Genomic DNA, 20,171 nt, shown 5'->3' with positions numbered 1-20,171 from the left:
TCACGACTCACTGAGTCAAGGGGGGTTATTTAAGGCAAAGATGTTTAATGCCAAACATTACGTTTTATTCCAGTATGGTTTGAGTGACATACAAGTTAGTGAGAACATGTAATCTAATAAGGGCTAAGTGAGCAGGGCTCTGAGCAGGAACCTATAAAGCAAAGCACAGATCAACATTGACCTAATACTTTATCCTAACAGAAACCCTCCCTCCTTAAATCAAATAAAATCAACTAATCAAGATGGCGCCTTGTGCACCTTGGAATGGGCCCTGAAGAAATAAATCGCTGGGCGTCCTGATTTAATGGTTACAAATACCCCCAGGAGTTTCTAGGTGTTAACAGTTAATCACCCAGGACTGATCATTGTGTTTGTACAGTTTTTGTACAGTTGTAAAGTTTGACCTTGATCTTACTGTTTGGGGTGCCAGTACAATTTGGTCCAGTTTGGAAAAAAATAATGTTTTTTTCAACCTTTTTACAATGGATTACAAGGATAAATATAGCAATACCAGATGTAAATCTGTAAACCATATAGCCAGGGATTGGTTACCCACAAAGCGTGGCACGGCTGCAGCTCACCGCTCCATAAGAGATGGGTCAAATGCGGAGAACGAATTTCACTGCGGCAACGTGAATAGTTTATTATAGACCGAATGTATAAACGGTAACGGGGTACAGTCAAACACTGCACGGTCCAGCCTCCCTGGAACAACATATGTTCAGATGGGGGTTGGCGGCTCTGGGTGTCCTTGACATGAACCATTGACCATAGAAACATGAGGTTTTAACCCTGTGAGAACCACTGACCATAGAAACATGAGGTTTTAACCCTGTGAGAACCACTGACCATAGAAACATGAGGTTTTAACCCTGTGAGAACCACTGACCATAGAAACATGAGGTTTTAACCCTGTGAGAACCACTGACCATAGAAACATGAGGTTTTTCAGAAAACTGTCACGATTTAGAGGACATTTTATAGAATCTGGTGGTCTCAATGGGTTAAGGGAGAACGGATCATTTTTCTCTCCCTTTTGACCTGCTGAAAGGTGGAGTGAAAGGTGATTGACTGACTGACGGATTAATTGATCATGTTTCAGGTGAGAAGGGCAGGATGTATTGATGTATTGATTGATGTATTGTTGTATATATTGGTGGTGTTCCAGGTGCAGTGGATGAGAGGGGCAGGATGCCGTTCTATGCAGAGGAGTGTGCGTCTATGCTGGCTGTGACCTTCAGCAGTGGAGGCACCAAACTCAGGAGCATAGTAAGAGAGACATGCGCACACACGCACACACACACACACACACACACACACACACACACACACACAGAGGAGTGTGCGTCTATTCTGGGAGACTGTTCATAACAGGCTTATAGATCTGCTTCTTATGATCTGCTAAACTTTAGGTGGTGCTGTATTTATAGCTCAACTAAAGCTAATTCCTCCCAGTGTGTGACGGAGGACCACGTGTTTGTTTATTTAGTGTTTTTTTTTTTTTAATCACGATATTCGATATTAACGATCCCATCCCTACTTCCCGTATCTGTGCGGAGTAGGCGACGACTGGAAGCAGGGTAGAGACCATCTACACTGATACTGTAGATTCTACAGTATCTGTAAATGCAAAAAGGTCTCTGTGTGTATGTCTGTAATCCATCGTAACTCGAGCACCGTTCGCCCCACCGACTTCAAATTCGACACACGCGTTCCACACCCCCACAGGGAGTCCAGTGCCCCGACTCTGGACCTGATCACCCCTATATCTCCATATATGGAGCTGGCCTGTTCTGACATCACAACATTCCATATTTGGGCATGCCTGACACAGAGCAAACACAAGCCGAATGGCTTGTGAGCCGCGTTGATCCGCCGTCGTCAAAGTCTGTCAATGTCTCGTAAAAACAGCTGTTTAATCTGTGTGTCTGAGTGTGTGCGTGTGCATGCGTGCGTGTGGCTGATCCAGACACGACCATGATGATGGAGTGAATAAGACGTTTGTGTTTTTACTCCCCCACTTTGTAAAGTTCAAATCCCCTATAAATTCCTCTCCTCTCCTCTCCTCTCCTCTCCTCTCCTCTCCTCTCCTCTCCTCTCCTCTCCTCTCCTCTCCTCTCCTCTCCTCTCCTCTCCTCTCCTCTCCTCTCCTCTCCTCTCCTCTCCTCTCCTCTCCTCTCCCATCCTGGCACCCTTTTCACATTGGCCTATTATAGCGCCACCAGGAGGCCACCATAACCTGGCCCCCGAGGGGCACTTTTTCTAGTTAAGCTCTTAACATCTTGTCAATGTCAAAGGAGGGTTTAATTGCTATCCACGAGATATCTCAAAAACAACTAGCGACAATCGGCTAAATCTAATGTGATTCAAACACCGATGGTGGAGGAAACCATGCGAGGCACCAACCTGCACATCGTGTGCAATTAGGGGTTTAGAGTCTTGCTCAAGGACGCTTCGATACTAACTCTGGAGGAGCCAACAGGGATTGAACCGGGAACCCCATGGTTACCATCCTGCCACTCTACCGGTCACTGTACCCCTGAGCTACTGCTGCCCCCCATAAGAAGTAAAATGCATCGCATGGATGCACCTGGGACGTATCCTCAGTGATGTATCCCAAGGTCATAGGGGGTTTTGTGTCTCGCGAACATCATACCCCTCACTCAGGTGACCCAGCCGGGGTGATCAAGTCCTGACTAACGTCCCAGTAGCTACCCACGATCAGTCCCATTAGGGAAAGACCAGGGCCACACAATACGTTGATCCGGAACTACTCTGCCGGGACTGGGAGGTAGACCAATCTGGCGCGTGGAAGGACTAGGCTCTGTGGGTTGACTCTTGTCCGGGCCCCTCCTACGTCTCACCAGGTCCACTCCTGCGACCTGTGTATTGCATCAGACTCCCAGCACCAGACACTTCATTCAGTAGTGATGGATTCCTGCTTGCGGCTTGAATGGCCCTCCAAAAGGCCTCCCCACGGAAGACACAGTCTGGGGCCATACTGCTCCCGGGTGCCGTCTATATTCCGGCTGTCACCCGTCTAGATAAAGACTAGTGCGTGTGTGTGTGTCCCTACTTTGAGTGCATTGAGCGTTAATCCAAACAAACGTCGGAAAAAGAGCAGCAGCATTAAATTACGTTTAAATTTGTGTGACACACACAGCGCCAGCTGGCCAAGTCCAAGACCTCTCTCTCTGGTCACTACACTAGTGACCAGCCACGTCCAAGAACTCTGTCTGGTCCAGTGGTTCTCAAAGTGAGGTCCGGTGACCCCTAGGGGTCCTTGAGGGAGTTCCAGGGGGGTTAGGAACCAACTTCAGAGTTAAAATTAACATTGATTTTGCAATATGTATTGGGGTCTCAGGGATAGGAATGCCGTTAAATGGGGTTCTGTAGACTCATGAAGGTCAAACTGGGGGTCCTTGAAATTAAACGGGTTGAGAATCACTGCTAGAGTCGTACAAATCTTCTCTCATGGGGCGGCCCCTGTGCACATGTATGCACATCGTTTACACTTACAGTATGTGTAATCGAAGCTGGTGTCGGCTCCAGTTAATTGCACCTCTCTCAGACTGTTTGTGTCTTTGGTACTGTGTGCGTGCGTGCGTGCGTGTGTGTGTGTGTTCCTTGGCCAGCTGTAACACCTCTCCTACTGGGTTTTATCAGCGTCCAGTGGAATCCCAGTATGTCCTTTACTGGGTAAAAAATGAAAAGGTTTTCAACCTTTTTCACATCAAGGTTCATTATTTATTTATTTATTCAGCATTTGAGCCATGGACACTATAGTTCCACACTCACTCCAGAGGGCCACTATAGTTCCTTAACTCACTCCCAGAGGGCCACTACTATAGTTCCACACTCACTCCAGAGGGCCGCTATAGTTCCACACTCACTCCAGAGGGTCACTATAGTTCCACACTCACTCCAGAGGGCCGCTATAGTTCCACACTCACTCCAGAGGGCCACTGTAGTTCCACACTCACTCCAGAGGGCCGCTATAGTTCCACACTCACTCCAGAGGGCCACTATAGTTCCACACTCACTCCAGAGGGCCGCTATAGTTCCACACTCACTCCAGAGGGCCGCTATAGTTCCACACTCACTCCAGAGGGCCACTATAGTTCCACACTCACTCCAGAGGGCCACTATAGTTCCACACTCACTCCAGAGGGCCACTATAGTTCCACACTCACTCCAGAGGGCCACTATAGTTCCACACTCACTCCAGAGGGCCACTGTATTAATTTTACACTCTGAAGAGAGGAATATCACTGCACTCAGACTCAGTGGCAGTACACGCAGCCGCTCTATACATCTCCATACAAGGGTGTATTACCGGATTTGCCTGCAGAGCAGACCATCAGTGAAAGTCACGTTTTTTACCGATGGCAGTTAACAAGGCAAACATCGGCCCCTACCGATTGTCGGCCGATGCATCGGTGCACCCCTAATTGTTAAACATCTGCATTAGGTCTACAAGAAGTCTACACAATTGGAAAATGTAGAATGATTGTTATTTTGATCAACGTTTGCCTGTTATCTCTCCTATGAGATATCTATATCAATCCAGTGTGGAATTGTCTGACAAAATCTTATCCAACGCTAACAAAATGTCATCAGATGGTGATCTGTGGCTCAAATGCTGAATGAATAATAATGGGTCTTGATGTGAAAAAGGTTGAAATGTGAAAACCACTGAAGTTAGGTCATTCATTTCAAACAGTTTACAGTAAATGTGAGTGACGGCGGTGCTTTGATGCGAGGCCAGAGCTAGCACCTCCTCTCCTCCAGAGCTAACACCTCTCTGACTATGTTTGGGCACCTCTCCCAGCAAGGGAGGGCGAAATCCAAATGAAGAGCGATCACCGCGGCGGGCGCCAGATCGTAAGGGCGCTCGCCAGATCGCCTTTTTCACCTCTATCATTCATCCCCTGTATAGTGATGCTGGGGTTGACAGACAGACACTACAGTTGGCTGCCTCGGGGGTGTTTTGAGTTGTAGCTGTTGTGACTCGGGACGTCTGTGTGTGTGTGTATATGCAATATATAATATACATATTACTCTTAAAATATCATAGTTTTACCAACATTGTTTATGTGAAAGTTAATGATTATTTATTAACATGATGAGAATGGCTATGTAGCGCCTGGTCTTGGTGGGGTGGAATCCAGCAGCCCTCTCTCACACACATTAATGAGGGGGCATCCTGGGGCATTTGAGGGGGAATATATTTAGTTTTATATTGCACTGATTACAAATAAAAGATAATTTATGTTATGTTTCTATGTTTCATTCTTGAAGTGACCTGCACCTTTGATTCTAGCTTAGTAGAAGCCTTTATGACCAAAGTCATTAAATGCCAGGCGCTCCTCCAGACCGTCACAGGGCTAGGCTATGGGTGCAATATACTTGTGTTTATCTTCGGCAGCCTAGTAGGTCATGTACACAGTTTGGTTGTAAGAGGCTTCCAACAACTTGGGATGCCAAAAGAAGCAGCTAAATGGTTTGCACAATTCTGTGCAATCTCTTCCACTATCGGTAGCCGCCAAATATGGCGAAGACGCTGTTACTTGTACCCCCGAGGGGTGTGTGGGTATTTGTCCGGGATTTGCTGATTGCATTCTGTACAGCACCTTCTAAATATTTGTGTCCTTGTATTGTATCTCTTATGTGGACATAAATAAATTGTGTGTGTGTGTGTGTGTGTGTGTGTGTGTGTGTGTGTGTGTGTGTGTGTGTGTGTGTGTGTGTGTGTGTGTGTGTGTGTGTGTGTGTGTGTGTGTGTGTGTGTCTCTAGGTGACCTCAGACTGGTCCATGCAACAGGGTACGGGCTGCACCGACGGCCATACGGGCACCTCGGCTGCAGCACCGCTGGCCGCGGGCATGGTGGCGCTAATGCTGCAGGTCCGACCCTGCCTAACCTGGAGAGACGTGCAGCATATCATCACCTACACCGCTACCAAGGTTAGCATACTGCTATACCACTACCAAGGTTAGCATATCATCACTTATACCGCTACCAAGGTTAGCATACTGCTATACCGCTACCAAGGTTAGCATACTGCTATACCGCTACCAAGGTTAGCATATCATCACCTATACCGCTACCAAGGTTAGTATACTGCTATACCGCTACCAAGGTTAGCATATCATCACCTACACACGCTACCAATGTTTGCATGTTGTGTTGCAGTATGACAGCGATGCAGATTGGATGCAGAATGGAGCAGGCTTCCATCACAGCCACCAGCATGGCTTTGGTCTACTCAACGCCTGGAGACTGGTCAATGCTGCTAAGGTACGCACGGTTGCACGCACACACACATTCACCTGGCAAATAAGTCCGGTGCAGCATTATAAACTCCTATGATGTGATGCATTGTTTACTCCGTGCTGTCAGTTGTTCTGCGGAAAATAAATAATCGTAATTATTTCGCGGACCCCCCCCTGCTATGCGTCGTGGACCCCTAAAACCAGCTGTGTGAAGATGGAGAGGGAGGAACACGACATGACCATCTCTATAACAGAGTGCTTCAAAAGCTGACCAAATTCACCAAACGGTATCCGTAATAACTAGAAAAAGTGCCCTTCTGGGCACAGGTCTCCACCAGGATTCTTCCTCAGCCTAGTGGGAATATGCGTGCACAGTTTCATCGCAATCGGACGCTGCGTTGAGGAGTTGTGGCGATTTGTACAAAGCGGGCTACTCCTGAAAACTGTAGGAGCCAATCGTGTCCAATCAGGATGGAATATGAGAAATCAAACAAACCTGTCTTGATCACATGACTATGGAGATCATGTGTACCGATTTGCGTGAAATTTGGATAAAATCTGAAGGAGTAATAATAGAAAATGTGTTTTACATATGTCGGCCTCCTGGTGGCGCTATAAAGAGCAGATGTGAAAAATTCCAGACAAAGGTTTTTCCTTGGCCTCTAGGGAGTTGGCATACAAAGTTATCCACAGATCCGTGCAGTTAGAGGTAAAAACACTTTTCGGCCAATTATAGCGCCACCTTGAGGCTGAGTTGAAATTGTTCATGTGGCATTTCGTCCTCGGCCTAGTGGGAATGTGGGTGCAGAATTTCACGGAAATCACGCGATGTGTTCATGATTTGCAGCATTTTGTTTGAAACTGAGCACTCCTGTGAACTTTGGAAGCCAATCTTAACCAATCAGGATGGAGTGTGAGAAATCTGAAAGACCGGTTTCGTTGAATGGCTCTAGAGAGACTGTGTACCAATTTGCGTGATGTTTGGACAAAATCTGTAGGTGTACTGTGCAAAAACTTGTTTTGCACAAAGCGGCCTCCTGGTGGCGCTATAACAGGCCGTTCTGGAAAGTTTGGGGCAGAGGTTCATCGTTGGCATCCAGGGAGTGTGTGTGCAAAATTTGGCATCGACCGGGTTAACGGTGGCCGAGATTAGCTGCTCACGGACACACGGACGGACACACGGACGGACACACACACGGACGGACGGACGGAGTGCAAAACATACTCTCCCCCCATGCCTTCGGCCTGGTGGAGACAATAATAAGAAAGTCAGCCGGTTGTGCCCCAGCCACTTTGTTAAACAAAGTGAAACTAAACAAGGTTCGCCTTTTCCAAGCAACTTGGTATATGAAAACATTGCAGGTTGCCAGTTTTCTTTCCCAATCAAAACAAATAAATAAATAAAAATAGTAAAAAAGAATTGGACGGGTGAAAGAAGCGCTCTGGAAGTTAGCAATGATAATACTAGCCATGCCCCTGTGTGTTTAGCCTCATTTTTATTATATCAATGTACTGTACTGTACGTCTGTCTGTCTCTCTCTCTCTCTCTGTAACTATGTCTCTCTCCCTCTCTGTAACTATGTCTCTCTCTCTGTCTCTGTCTCTCTCTCTGTCTCTGTCTCTCTCTCTGTCTGTCTCTCTCTCTCTCTCTCTCTCTCTCTCTCTCTCTCTGTAACTGTCTTGTCTCTCTCTCTCTCTGTAACTATGTCTCTCTCTCTGTAACTATGTCTCTCTCCCTCTGTAACTATGTCTCTCTCTGTCTCTGTCTCTCTCTCTGTCTCTCTCTCTCCCTCTCTGTAACTGTCTCTCTCTCTCTCTCTCTCTCTCTCTCTCTCTGTATCTCTATGTCTCTCTCTCTCTCAGGTGTGGGAGTCGGTACCATTCCTCGTGTCCTATCAGAGTCCTGTAATGAAGGAGCAACGCGCCATCTCAACCTATCCTGACAGGCTGGTCCGCACCTGGAACGGTACTTAACCTTCTGTCTGTCGGTCTGTCGGTCCACATTTCTGTCTGTCTGTCGACATTTCTGTCTGTCGACATTACTGCCCACTGCCCAGCCGTCTAGGTGAGATCGTGGCGCTATTGTGCCAGAGAAATGCGTGAAATAAGCAGAAAAGAAGCGTCACTTCCGCCCGAGCCGGAAGTGATGTAGTCTGGACGTGTACCGCTCATGTAGGCTGTTTCTACAATGAGAGGCCTATAGATGATAGTGCCGGTAGCCAACAGAGGCTAAAAAAGGCACATTTATTTATTTATATATGTATATATATATATATATATATATATATATATATATATATATATATATATAATACAATATCTCGCCTATATACAGGGAGAAAAGAGAAATTAGGGGGTACAAACATTTTTAGTTTTTTCCTAGAGGACGACCTCCTACCTACCACCCACCCCCCTCCACCCGACAGTGACACTTATTGGAACAAAAAATAGTAATAGAAATAAACATACAAGTACAAAAATGAGAATAGCTCTGTTCTTCATCGGCACTCCTTCCAGTACACCCTACCTACAGCCTCCACCCGCCTACAATGCGCATGACCAAACCTGCTTCCGAGCCCAGGCCTATATGCGTATTTGCACCTCAACCTGCAGTCAGCGGGTGAACACTAAGCTTAGAGAAAGAGAGGGGGATAAATAAGAGGATATACAAATGTAGAGAATAGGTTAGCAGCGTGGTCTGGGTGACTAACACCTCATGGTGTCTCGTCTGGGGGTAACCTCTGTAGCTTTTTGAAGTACTGTATGAATGGATTCCATTTTAGAACCAATTTACCGTTGGAGCCCCTGAGTGAATATTTAATTTTCTCGAGTTGGAGGAAGTACATTACGTCATTTAGCCATTGGGGAAAAGAAAGGTGGCTGGGCAGCCTTCCAGTGCAGGAGAATCCTGCGTTTGCCTAGTAAGGACGTGAAAGCCACAATGTCTGTTTTCATGAGGTCCAGACTCCAGACACAGAGACTCGGCAGGAGTGCCGAAGATGGCCAGTAGGGGACATGGCTGTATATCCACTCCGAGCACCTCGGAGAGGGCCTTAACAATTGATTCCCAGTGTAAGCGTAGTTTGGGCCAGTAAAAAAACATGTGACTAAGGTTGCATGGTGAACCATGGCATCTGTCACAAACATCTGTAACGTTTGGGTATTTAGAGTAATGGACTCTGTGTAAAACCTTAAATTGTATTAAACCGAGACAAGCACAAGCTAACCTTGTCGATTGCCCCATCCCACCATTTCTGAGTTAGTGCAATACCCAGTTCCTGTTCCCAAGCTGTTTTTGTTTTGTTGGTGGAGTGTTTATCAAGTGACATGATGTTAGAGTATAACTGGGAAATAACTGCCGTCTGTTGAGATATCAGAATTAGCAAGTCATCCCAGGTCTGAGTGGTAGGTAGCACAGGGAAACCAGTAAACTTGGACGAGATGTAGTGTCTAAATTTGGAAATATCTGAAAAGGTGTGATTGAGGTATGGAGTATCTGGAGCTCAGGGAGGTGAAACTGGAGAAGGTGCCCTCAGAGTATAAATCCCAGAAAGTCTTAATGCCCTTATACGCCTCCATATGGAGAATGCCTCGTCTAATAAAGAAGGGGGAAATGCATGGTTGTTCTGGATAGGGCCCTGTATGGAAGCGGAGGTGAACTTAAAGTGATGACGGAACTGGTACCAAATCTTTAGAGTGTTTAGCACTACTGGGTTATTAGTATAACGGGGAGGGGGAATTGGTAAAGAAGTAAAAAGCAGAGCTGAGAGAGAGGTGGACATGCAAGATTTAGCTTCTAGCTGGCACCAGGAATTGTCTGAGTCTAGTAACCAAAATGATAGTTTATTAAAGTTGGCTGCCCAGTTGGCTGCCCAGTTAGCTCCGCTAACAGTGATCTGTTGACCCTGGGTACCTATATTTTACAGTAGGCTGACAGGAAATGGGGCAGAGAGATGGGGGAGTGACATGCAGTAAAGGCCGTCAGGCTCGGGAGTCGAACCCGCGGCACACTGTCAGACTCGGACTACCGGCCAAGGTGCCTGGACCGCTGAGCCACGGCCCAGGCCGTACATCTATATATTTTTATGTTTAATCAAATCTCGTGTTTCTCGTGGATGGCTAAAATCGAATTAATAACCTTCTACGAGATATATAGAGAAAAGAAAGGAATGGGTTAATTTGGCTTACATTTTTGAACAAATCCAACTGTAGGTATTTTATTTGAAGATGTTGTTTTTAATAATTTGAATAATTATATTATATGAATTAGTTAAATTGATTCATGGAACACTAATTCCATGTTCAATACGCCAGTTACTGGTAGTTTTGGCTCTGAACCTTTCAAGCCTGTTTTCTCAACTCGCTGTTTCTCTGCAAGCCATTACTCTATAAGCCATGTCTCAGAAACCGGTATGTCAATTTGAAGCTATGATTCCCTGCTTTCACATGATATGAAATAATTAAATAATAATAATAATAAGTGACTTAGCCTCGGTCAGAAAAGGTCACATATTTGTATTTAGTATCGCTCTTGAGAAGCCAATAAACGGCTTACAATTTGAGGGCGTGAAAAAGTTAACGTAATGGTCAATGGCTGTGTGCAAATTAAGATCCCCCTCTCTCTCTCTCTCTCTCTCTCTCTCTCTCTCTCTCTCTGTGCGTTCCTGCATGTGTACACAGAGTTAACAGTACAGTCTTCATATTCAGCCCCTCCCCCTGCTACATGTCCTTATAAGGGCATATTCTCTGCTCTCTCTCTCTCTGTGTGTGTGTGCGTGTGTGCGTGCTGTCTGTCTCACTTCATCTGTCTGCCTTTCTTTCTGCTCTCTCAACTCTCTGATGCTCCTGGGTGAGTGCACGCATGCACTCGTGCGCACACCCACTCACAGTGACCTCATCGTGATATCCACTCATCTGTCTTTTATAGCGTCTCTGTGGTCAGGAGCACTGTGTGTGTTTGTGTGTGTGTGTGTGTGTGTGTGTGTGTGTGTGTGTGTGTGTGTGTGTGTGTGGCATGCCATTTGCTACTAGCTCGCCAATACATCCTGCCTGTGTGTGTGTGTGTGTGTGTGTGTTGAGAGAGTGATATACAGGGCTGTGTGCAGTTAGGTGTGTGTGTGCGTCAGACTCTCATTCCCATCTAATACCAATCATTCTTTTAATTTGAATGTTGTCTTTGCTTAGTCGTTTTTGAGCGGTACAGCCTCTGTCTGTCTGCCTGTCTGTGATTGATCGATCGATCGATTGAACACGAGCTTGTAGATCTGTTATTTTTTTTTAATCGTGAAAATGTGGCGCAAATCTTTGAATATATATTCTTTCAGAGCGAACATTTTTAACTCAAATCTTTGCTTCTGGGGGGTCCTTGGAACTACATATTTTCAGGTGGGGGTCGGCGGCCAAATACAGATATTTTTGGGGGTCCTTGACATGAAGATGTTTGAGAACGACTGACATAGAAACAAGGGTTTTCCCAAAAACAGTACAGCAAGTACAACTATGCACAAAACAATGCAGAAAATACCCACAAGGTCTTGTTTCCATTGTGGTCCTATGTATTCAATTCATAATCGGGAAATACAGACAAATACAGTACCAGGATTGAATACTTTGAATACAGAAATGTGAACAGTACAGAGTGCGTTCAAATACACGTCCAAAGGGATCACCAAGGAAACAATGGAAAATTAACCCATTCTGAACGGGCACCCATTTTGGTGTCAGCATCATGTTATGCTTTAGCTATTGAAAAATAGCAGATCTACAAGCTCATATCGCGCCACCGAGTGGCGCGATACGAGCTTGTAGGTCTGCTATTTTTGAAAAATCGAAGAGCGACTGACATTTTTAGAATCTGATCTCAGGTCAGAATGGGTTCATCAGGACCAGTGTGTGTCCGGCGGAAACCTCGTATGAATCTGATCTCAGGTCAGAATGGGTTAATATAACGGCACGGTGAGCCCGGCCCTGCCCTGGGCCCATTGGCCAGGGACAGAACACGGACCGGCCCGGCCCGACTGGCTTGTGGCTCTAATGCGTTCTATGGTTCACAGACATGCCGGTCTGACCGACAGACAGACAGCAGACTAATTAGCCCTATATATAAATCACACCCGTGTGAACTGAGTGGTGCAACTCACCTCTCCCCCTGACCCCCCCCCCCCCCCCCCTCTCTCTCTCTATCACATTAGCCGGCACTATCTCTCTCTCTCTCTGTTTCTGGCACAACAGCGCCACTTTTGCCCCTACTGGTACTCATAGTAACATAGTCACTCACATAGTCACATACTGTGTAGGTTAACACGGACATTGCTGTTCCTTGGAGTGGTGTACGCTGTAGGCTACTACATTGATCTCATCATGAAATGAATCAAGTTTGGTGCCAACTAAAGCCAAATGTCCCGCGAATCATTTTAATCATGAAATGGACCTGCACTTACATCTGACAAAGAGGATATAGGCTACCCGCCATATGTTTGAAATTTTAAATAGCTATATATATATATATATATATAGGCCTACGTGTCCATGATCAGAACAAATCCATTCTCCACATGGCATTCAGACAGATGACAGTGAGATGATATTAATCTAAAAGACGGACTTCCCCGCATGAATTAACCCATTCTGACCAGGCACCCATTTTGGTGTCAGCATCATGTTATGCTTTAGCTATTTAAAAATAGCAGATCTACAAGCTCATATCGCGCCACCGAGTGGCGCGATACGAGCTTGTAGGTCTGCTATTTTTTGAAAAATCTAAGAACGACTGACATTTTTAGAATCTGATCTCAGGTCAGAATGGGTTCATCAGACCAGTGTGTGTCCAGTGGAAACCTCGTATGAATCTGATCTCAGGTCAGAATGGGTTAATGCAGCTCTGATAAAATAATCTATCTATTGAAAAGCTCTCTCTCTCTCTCTCTCTCTCTCTCTCTGTCTCTCTCTCTCTCTCTCTCTCTCTCTCTGTCTGTGCTCTGACACAGACATGCACACTCAGCATGAGGCGCTACTGTTTACAGTGTGCGTCATCCATCATCAGAGTGTGAACACTTACATCACTACAGTCATGGAGGGTCCATTTACACTGTCACAGTAGATAAACACTGAGGATTTGTTCAGTCCCCCCCCCCCCCCAATGTGTGTGTGTTCAGCCTTACATGGCCAGAGAGAACCGGGGAGTGTGTGTGTGTGTGTGTGTGTGTGTGTGTGTGCGCGCGCAGCTGGACAGTCCGATATATCATCGATGTTGTGCAGAAACCTCTTATCTTGATATTCCAACTGTTTTTCCCCCCCGTAAATTAATGCCCTACTTGATCACGATGGTGACAGATCTACAAGCTCGAAACACGACGCGAAGCGGCGCGTTTTTGAGCTTTTGCTATTTCTGAATTTTAACCCTGAAAACTAACACGTTTTGGACATATGAGGTTTCCACCCGACAGGCGATGTACATCGTTAAGGATTGCCATTGCAATGTTGACATTTAGCAGACACTCGTTGTCCAGGGTGCTTTAGGGAAGGGTGAAGAGTCTGGGACGTGTGGAGTGTTGTCCAGGGTGCTTTAGGGAAGGGTGAAGAGTCTGGGACGTGTGGAGTGTTGTCCAGGGTGCTTTAGAGAAGGGTGAAGAGTCTGGGACGTGTGGAGTGTTGTCCAGGGTGCTTTAGGGAAGGGTGAAGAGTCTGGGACATGTGTAGTGTTGTCCAAGGTGTTTTAGGGAAGGGTGAAGAGTCTGGGACGTGTGGAGTGTTGTCCAGGGTGCTTTAGAGAAGGGTGAAGAGTCAGTCTGAACATGTGGAGCGTTGTCCAGGGTCTTTTAGAGAAGGGAGAAGAGTCTGGGACGTGTGTAGTGTTGTCCATGGTGTTTTAGGGAAGGGTGAAGAGTCTGGGACGTGTGTAGTGTTGTCCAAGGTGTTTTAGGGAAGGGTGAATAGTCTGGGACGTGTGTAGTGTTGTCCAAGGTGTTTTAGGGAAGGGTAAAGACTAGTCTAGGTTGTTTCTTTCACAAAAAAAGTAAACCTGGACTGTTTTCTGTATGCACCTCCCTCTCTCTCTCTCTCTCCAACCTGGCTTAAATGATTCTCCATGTGTTGTCTTGTTGTCTGGACCTGATAAAACGGAGCAGCGTGTTTCCAATCTGCGTCGGTATGCCAGAGATTGGATTTGGAGGCTGCCGGTCTGAGCAGTTAGGCTGCGTGCGTTCCTCAGCCCCAAACAACACATCTTCAAGTGGTTCTTTTAACAAAACATCTCCAAGCGGTTCTGTCAATACATCTTCAAGCTCACACAATGCGTTGATGCAACTACAGCTGTTTAGCGTTTAAATGAGTCAGATCCTGCGACGCCTCTTTCATGTGTCAATACACCTAAAATGAAATAAAATAAGACCTGTTGTAGATTAAATAATCTTCCAAAGATGAAGGAATGACAAAGTTCTTCAGGGTGAAGTATCGACAACATACAGAGAGTGAGGAACAGGCCTCCTCAACTCCATTCTCAGACAGTCCTTATAGTCTTGTAGGATCTGCATTAATCGGACCAGTCAGTGTGTGTCCAGTGGAAACCTCGTATGAATCTGATCTCAGGTCAGAATGGGCTAAACATAAGGGCGACACACAAATAAGTATACCTTTGCTGACAGCATGGAGGAGTCAAGTCAGCTGTTGGCATGAATTAGACTGAGCACATTGGTGAGCAAAGAGACTTAATGGTAGGAAGATAAATACACAATAATGCATATATTTGGCACTGTAGTTGGCATTCTAAAATTCCCATTACAAAAATGAGGGTCAAACATTGGCCAAATTGTCAAATATTACCTAAGAAACGGGCAACATTTTTGAGTGGTGCAGCCACTCCAAGGAACAGCATTGTGTGTCCCTTTGTATGTCTGTCTGTCTGTTTTACTTTAGTCTGTACAGTACAGTAAAGACAACATAGGCCGACAGCCAATTTGTCCGACAACCGAGTTCAAATGTGATTATGTTGGGGTTCAAAGTCAAATTTTGTCACACACGTTACCCCAGTGAAATCTGTTCTCCGCTTTTGACCCATCTCTTAGAGCGGTGAGCCACAGCGTGCGCCGCGCTCGCTCGGGAATCATTCGTTGATTTGACCCCCAATCCAACCCATTAATGCTGAGTGCCAAGCAGGGTCCCATTCTTACAGTCTTTGGTATGACTGTAATTGAACCCCCGACCTCCCAGTTTCAGGGCGGACACTCTAACCACAAGGCCACCGTCTGGTTATGTGATTATGTTGGGGGGTCCCCAGTTCAAATGTGATTATGTTGGGGGGTCCCCAGTTCAAATGTGATTATGTTGGGGGGTCCCCAGTTCAAATGTGATCATGTTGGGGGGTCCCCAGTTCAAATGTGATTATGTTGGGGGGTCCCCAGTTCAAATGTGATCATGTTGGGGGGTCCCCAGTTCAAATGTGATTATGTTGGGGGTCCCCAGTTCAAATGTGATCATGTTGGGGGGTCCCCAGTTCAAATGTGATCATGTAGGGGGGTCCCCAGTTCAAATGTGATCATGTTGGGGGGTCCCCAGTTCAAATGTGATCATGTAGGGGGGTCCCCAGTTAAAATGTGATCATGTAGGGGGGTCCCCAGTTCAAATGTGATCATGTTGGGGGGTCCCCAGTTCAAATGTGATTGTTTTGTATTAAACTGCTCTGTCATGTGGTTTACAGTCAGCGACGCAGACTGCGACGGGTCGGGCATCAGGACCCTGGAGCACGTGTCCGTCACCCTGACCATCGACCACCCGTGTCGCGGCAACGTGGAGATCGTTCTGGTGTGTCCCAGCGGGATCACGTCTGTGATTGGTGCACGCAGAGTCATTGACAGGTAGGCTACATACGTGAGCTCTGATTGGTGCACGTTGAGTGATTGACCGGGTACACACGTCGATTTACAATGTAGGCATTTAGCAGACGCTCTTACTCCAGAGCGACTTGGACTACGTCCACACAGAGACGTCTGAAAAGATATCACTGAAGTCAAAGAGTTTACCGTATATACACTTAATCAAATCAATTAATGTATGTGTCACCCCTAACTTACTCAATTTTCAACCGATTTTCAAACTGGTTTGTTATTGTTTGTATTTGTTTGCTTTTATATGATGTTCATATAAGACCTTCTACGGGCTAAGGTGGAGTCTGAAGAGGTGGGTTTTGTAGTGGATTATTTAGAGCTCACATCAGTCTTTAACCCATTCTGACCGGGCACCCATTTTGGTGTCGGCATCATGTCGTGCTTTAGCTATTGAAAAATAGCAGATCTACAAGCTCATATCGCGCCACCGAGTGGCGCGATACGAGCTTGTAGGTCTGCTATTTTTGAAAAATCGAAGAGCGACTGACATTTTTTTAATCTGATCTCAGGTCAGAATGGGTTCATCAGACCAGTGTGTGTCCAGCGGAAACCTCGTTATGAATCTGATCTCAGGTCAGAATGGGTTAAGGAATAATCGAGGTAGAGAGTGGACTGAAACAATGTCACTTTTATTACAAGAACGATCCGGATCGCCCAGGGAGACTGATCCGGATCGGCATTCTAAAATTCCCATTACAAAAATGAGGGTCAAACATTGGCCAAATTGTCAAATATTACCTAAGAAACGGGCAACATTTTTGAGTGGTGCAGCCACTCCAAGGAACAGCAATGTGTGTCCCTTTGTATGTCTGTCTGTCTGTTTTACTTTAGTCTGTACAGTACAGTAAAGACAACATAGGCCGACAGCCAATTGTCCGACAACCGAGTTCAAATGTGATTATGTTGGGGTTCAAAGTCAAATTTTGTCACACACGTTTTACCGCAGTGAAATCTGTTCTCCGCTTTTGACCCATCTCTTGGAGCGGTGAGCCGCAGCGTGCGCCGCGCTCGCTCGGGAATCATTCGTTGATTTGACCCCCAATCCAAACCATTAATGCTGAGTGCCAAGCAGGGTCCCAGGGAGACTGATCCGGATGGCCCAGGGAGACTGTACGAATGCAAGCCTTCAGAGCTGTTTACATGTGTCTCTCTTATACACAACGCAAGGTGTGGTCAGTGGACATGGTCAAACAAGGGTCTATGTAAGCATAGGCCATCTGACAGACAACCACAGGTGAAAGACTTGCTTCCCACTATACTGTGAGGTGCAAAAGGGACACTAGCTGTGATGACTCATGTGAATGTTTAATATTCTCATCTTCATAATTCCATTACAGTTTTTGAGGTATGAGGCTGTATACCTCATACTAAGCCAGCCTAGTTCTGTTGGAGGAAACACATCGCTCATATGAGCAACAACTCTGTTATGTTTACTATGTGTGTGTGTGTGTGTGTGTGTTTTTCAGGGACTCGTCAGGCTACCAGGACTGGACTTTCTCCACCGTGCGCTGCTGGGGAGAGAGAGCTGAAGGCCTGTACCGTCTACACATATCTGACCACAGTACGTGATCCACACACACACAACCGTGCGCGCGCACACACACACACACACACAGAGCCATTGTCTTTTAACTTGAACAATGGGCTGTAGGCTGGAGGTGTGAAGTCCACTCCTGTGGGGGGGGGGGGGGGGGGGGGGGGGGGGTTGGCAGGGGTCATTATGACCGAAAACTAATAGGCAGAGATGGTAGTATGACTAAAATCATATTTAGAAAATGTTTCAGATGAATATAGATTAAAAAAAACTGAGAGAACCTTCTGAGAGCTTCACGGGCAAAGATAATCAACTTAAGGCTTATTCATAGTCTGGATGTTCGGTGGTGAGGTGAAGAGCAAACCACCGCCCCAGCCCTTCTCTCTGTTTTTACTCGCCACTGCTCAACGTTATTTCAGCTCCGGTGGTCAGCTCACCACCGGAGGGGTGGTCACCTTACCACCGGAGCGGTGGTGGTCACCTCACTACCAGAGCGGTGGTCACCTCAGTCACCACCGGAGCGGTGGTCGTCACCTCACTACCAGAGCGGTGGTCACCACCGGAGCGGTGGTCGTCACCTCACTACCAGAGCGGTGGTCACCTCAGTCACCACCGGAGCGGTGGTCGTCACCTCACTACCAGAGCGGTGGTCACCTCAGTCACCACCGGAGCGGTGGTCACCTCAGTCACCACCGGAGCGGTGGTCACCTCAGTCACCACCGGAGCGGTGGTCACCTCAGTCACCACCGGAGCGGTGGTCACCTCAGTCACCACCGGAGCGGTGGTCGTCACCTCACTACCAGAGCGGTGGTCACCTCAGTCACCACCGGAGCGGTGGTCACCTCAGTCACCACCGGAGCGGTGGTCACCTCAGTCACCACCGGAGCGGTGGTCGTCACCTCACTACCAGAGCGGTGGTCACCTCAGTCACCACCGGAGCGGTGGTCACCTCAGTCACCACCGGAGCGGTGGTCACCTCAGTCACCACCGGAGCGGTGGTCACCTCAGTCACCACCCGAGCGGTGGTCACCTCACCACCGGAGCGGTGGTCACCTCAGTCACCACCGGAGCGGTGGTCACCTCACCACCGGAGCGGTGGTCACCTCAGTCACCACCGGAGCGGTGGTCACCTCACCACCGGAGCGGTGGTCACCTCACCACCGGAGCGGTGGTCACCTCACCACCGGAGCGGTGGTCACCTCACCACCGGAGCGGTGGTCACCTCACCACCGGAGCGGTGGTCACCTCACCACCGGAGCGGTGGTCACCTCACCACCAGAGCGGTGGTCACCTCACCACCGGAGCGGTGGTCACCTCACCACCGGAGCGGTGGTCACCTCACCACCGGAGCGGTGGTCACCTCACCACCGGAGCGGTGGTCACCTCACCACCGAAAATCCAGACTATGAATGAGCCTTTAAAAATCTCAATAGGGCTCAGAAAGACCTCACAGACACTCTAGTGTTAAGCAGTCACATCATTTTGCTCTTCAGTACCATCGCACACCGGATCGTTGGTAACGAGAGAGAGACGTTCAACGTGCACGTCTGTGGAAAAAATCTCTTTGAAAAAATGAAACCAAATGGACATTTTAGACTCAAGAGTTAGAGACCTATATAAGGGTCCATTTGGTTAGCAACTCTCCATCACATTTCTCTCTCTCTCTCTCTCTCTCTCTCTCTCTCTGTCTCTCTCTCTCTGTCTCTATGTGTCTCTATGTCTCTCTCTCTCTGTCTCTCTCTCTCTCTCTGTCTCTCTCTCTCTGTTTCTATGTGTCTCTATGTCTCTCTCTCTCTCTCTTTCTATGTGTCTCTCTGTCTCTCTCTCTCTCTCTCTCTCTCTCTATGTGTCTCTATGTCTCTCTCTCTAACAGAAGAGCCATCATCTCCATCATCGTCTCAGTGTTCTCCAGAAGGCGTGCTGAAGCAGTGGAGACTCACCCTGTACGGATCCTCCTTCTCCCACAGCGACGTCAAGGACAGGCAGAGGTGTGTGTGTGTGACTGTGTGTGTGTGTGTGTGTGTGTGTGTGTGTGTGTGTGTGTGTGTGTGTGTGTGACTGTGTGTGTGTGTGTGTGTGTGTGTCAGGCTGGTGGCCGAGGCTATGAGTGATCTGATTGGTTGTGTGTGTGTGATTGACAGGCTGGTGGAGGAGGCTATGAGTGGTCAGTTTTTGGACAGCAGTTTCTCTCTGCCCTGCCCCCCTGATCTAGACGTCCCACCAGAGATAGTTAACCCTTTCACATCCAACGGACTCAAGGTACGCGCGCGCACACACACTCACACACACACTCACACACACACACACACACACACACACAAACAGTTGATTTTATGTGATTTGTTCGTCTACATATGACGTAAAATGTAATGGCATTTAATTATGTGTTGCCACAAATTCATGTCATATTTGCCGGACATTTGAACCTAATTTGAACCCAGTTTCTCCTTTCATTGTTGATGGCAAATATGAGATTTGTGTG

The 20,171-nt window shown here is 47.1% G+C and overlaps 1 protein-coding gene across 1 annotated transcript in view; it reads left to right on the top strand.

Annotated features, from left to right (window-relative positions):
* Nucleotides 1–20,171, top strand: part of LOC310864996 (proprotein convertase subtilisin/kexin type 7-like) — a 37,874-nt gene that overhangs the window by 17,029 nt on the left and 674 nt on the right. Inside the window, exons 9-16 of the mRNA XM_083773921.1 lie at nt 1,169–1,269; nt 5,798–5,965; nt 6,195–6,299; nt 8,138–8,240; nt 15,969–16,125; nt 17,622–17,716; nt 19,563–19,677; nt 19,831–19,948. Coding sequence (XP_083630047.1) covers nt 1,169–1,269; nt 5,798–5,965; nt 6,195–6,299; nt 8,138–8,240; nt 15,969–16,125; nt 17,622–17,716; nt 19,563–19,677; nt 19,831–19,948 — 962 coding nt within the window. The remainder of the gene's footprint in view (nt 1–1,168; nt 1,270–5,797; nt 5,966–6,194; nt 6,300–8,137; nt 8,241–15,968; nt 16,126–17,621; nt 17,717–19,562; nt 19,678–19,830; nt 19,949–20,171) is intronic.

The sequence above is a fragment of the Protomyctophum parallelum genome (assembly GCF_964188405.1).
Source record: "Protomyctophum parallelum genome assembly, chromosome: 9".
In the NCBI taxonomy this organism is placed as follows: domain Eukaryota; kingdom Metazoa; phylum Chordata; class Actinopteri; order Myctophiformes; family Myctophidae; genus Protomyctophum; species Protomyctophum parallelum.
Note: the sequence above shows the minus strand (reverse complement) of the source record. Positions and strands in the feature narration are given on the sequence as shown.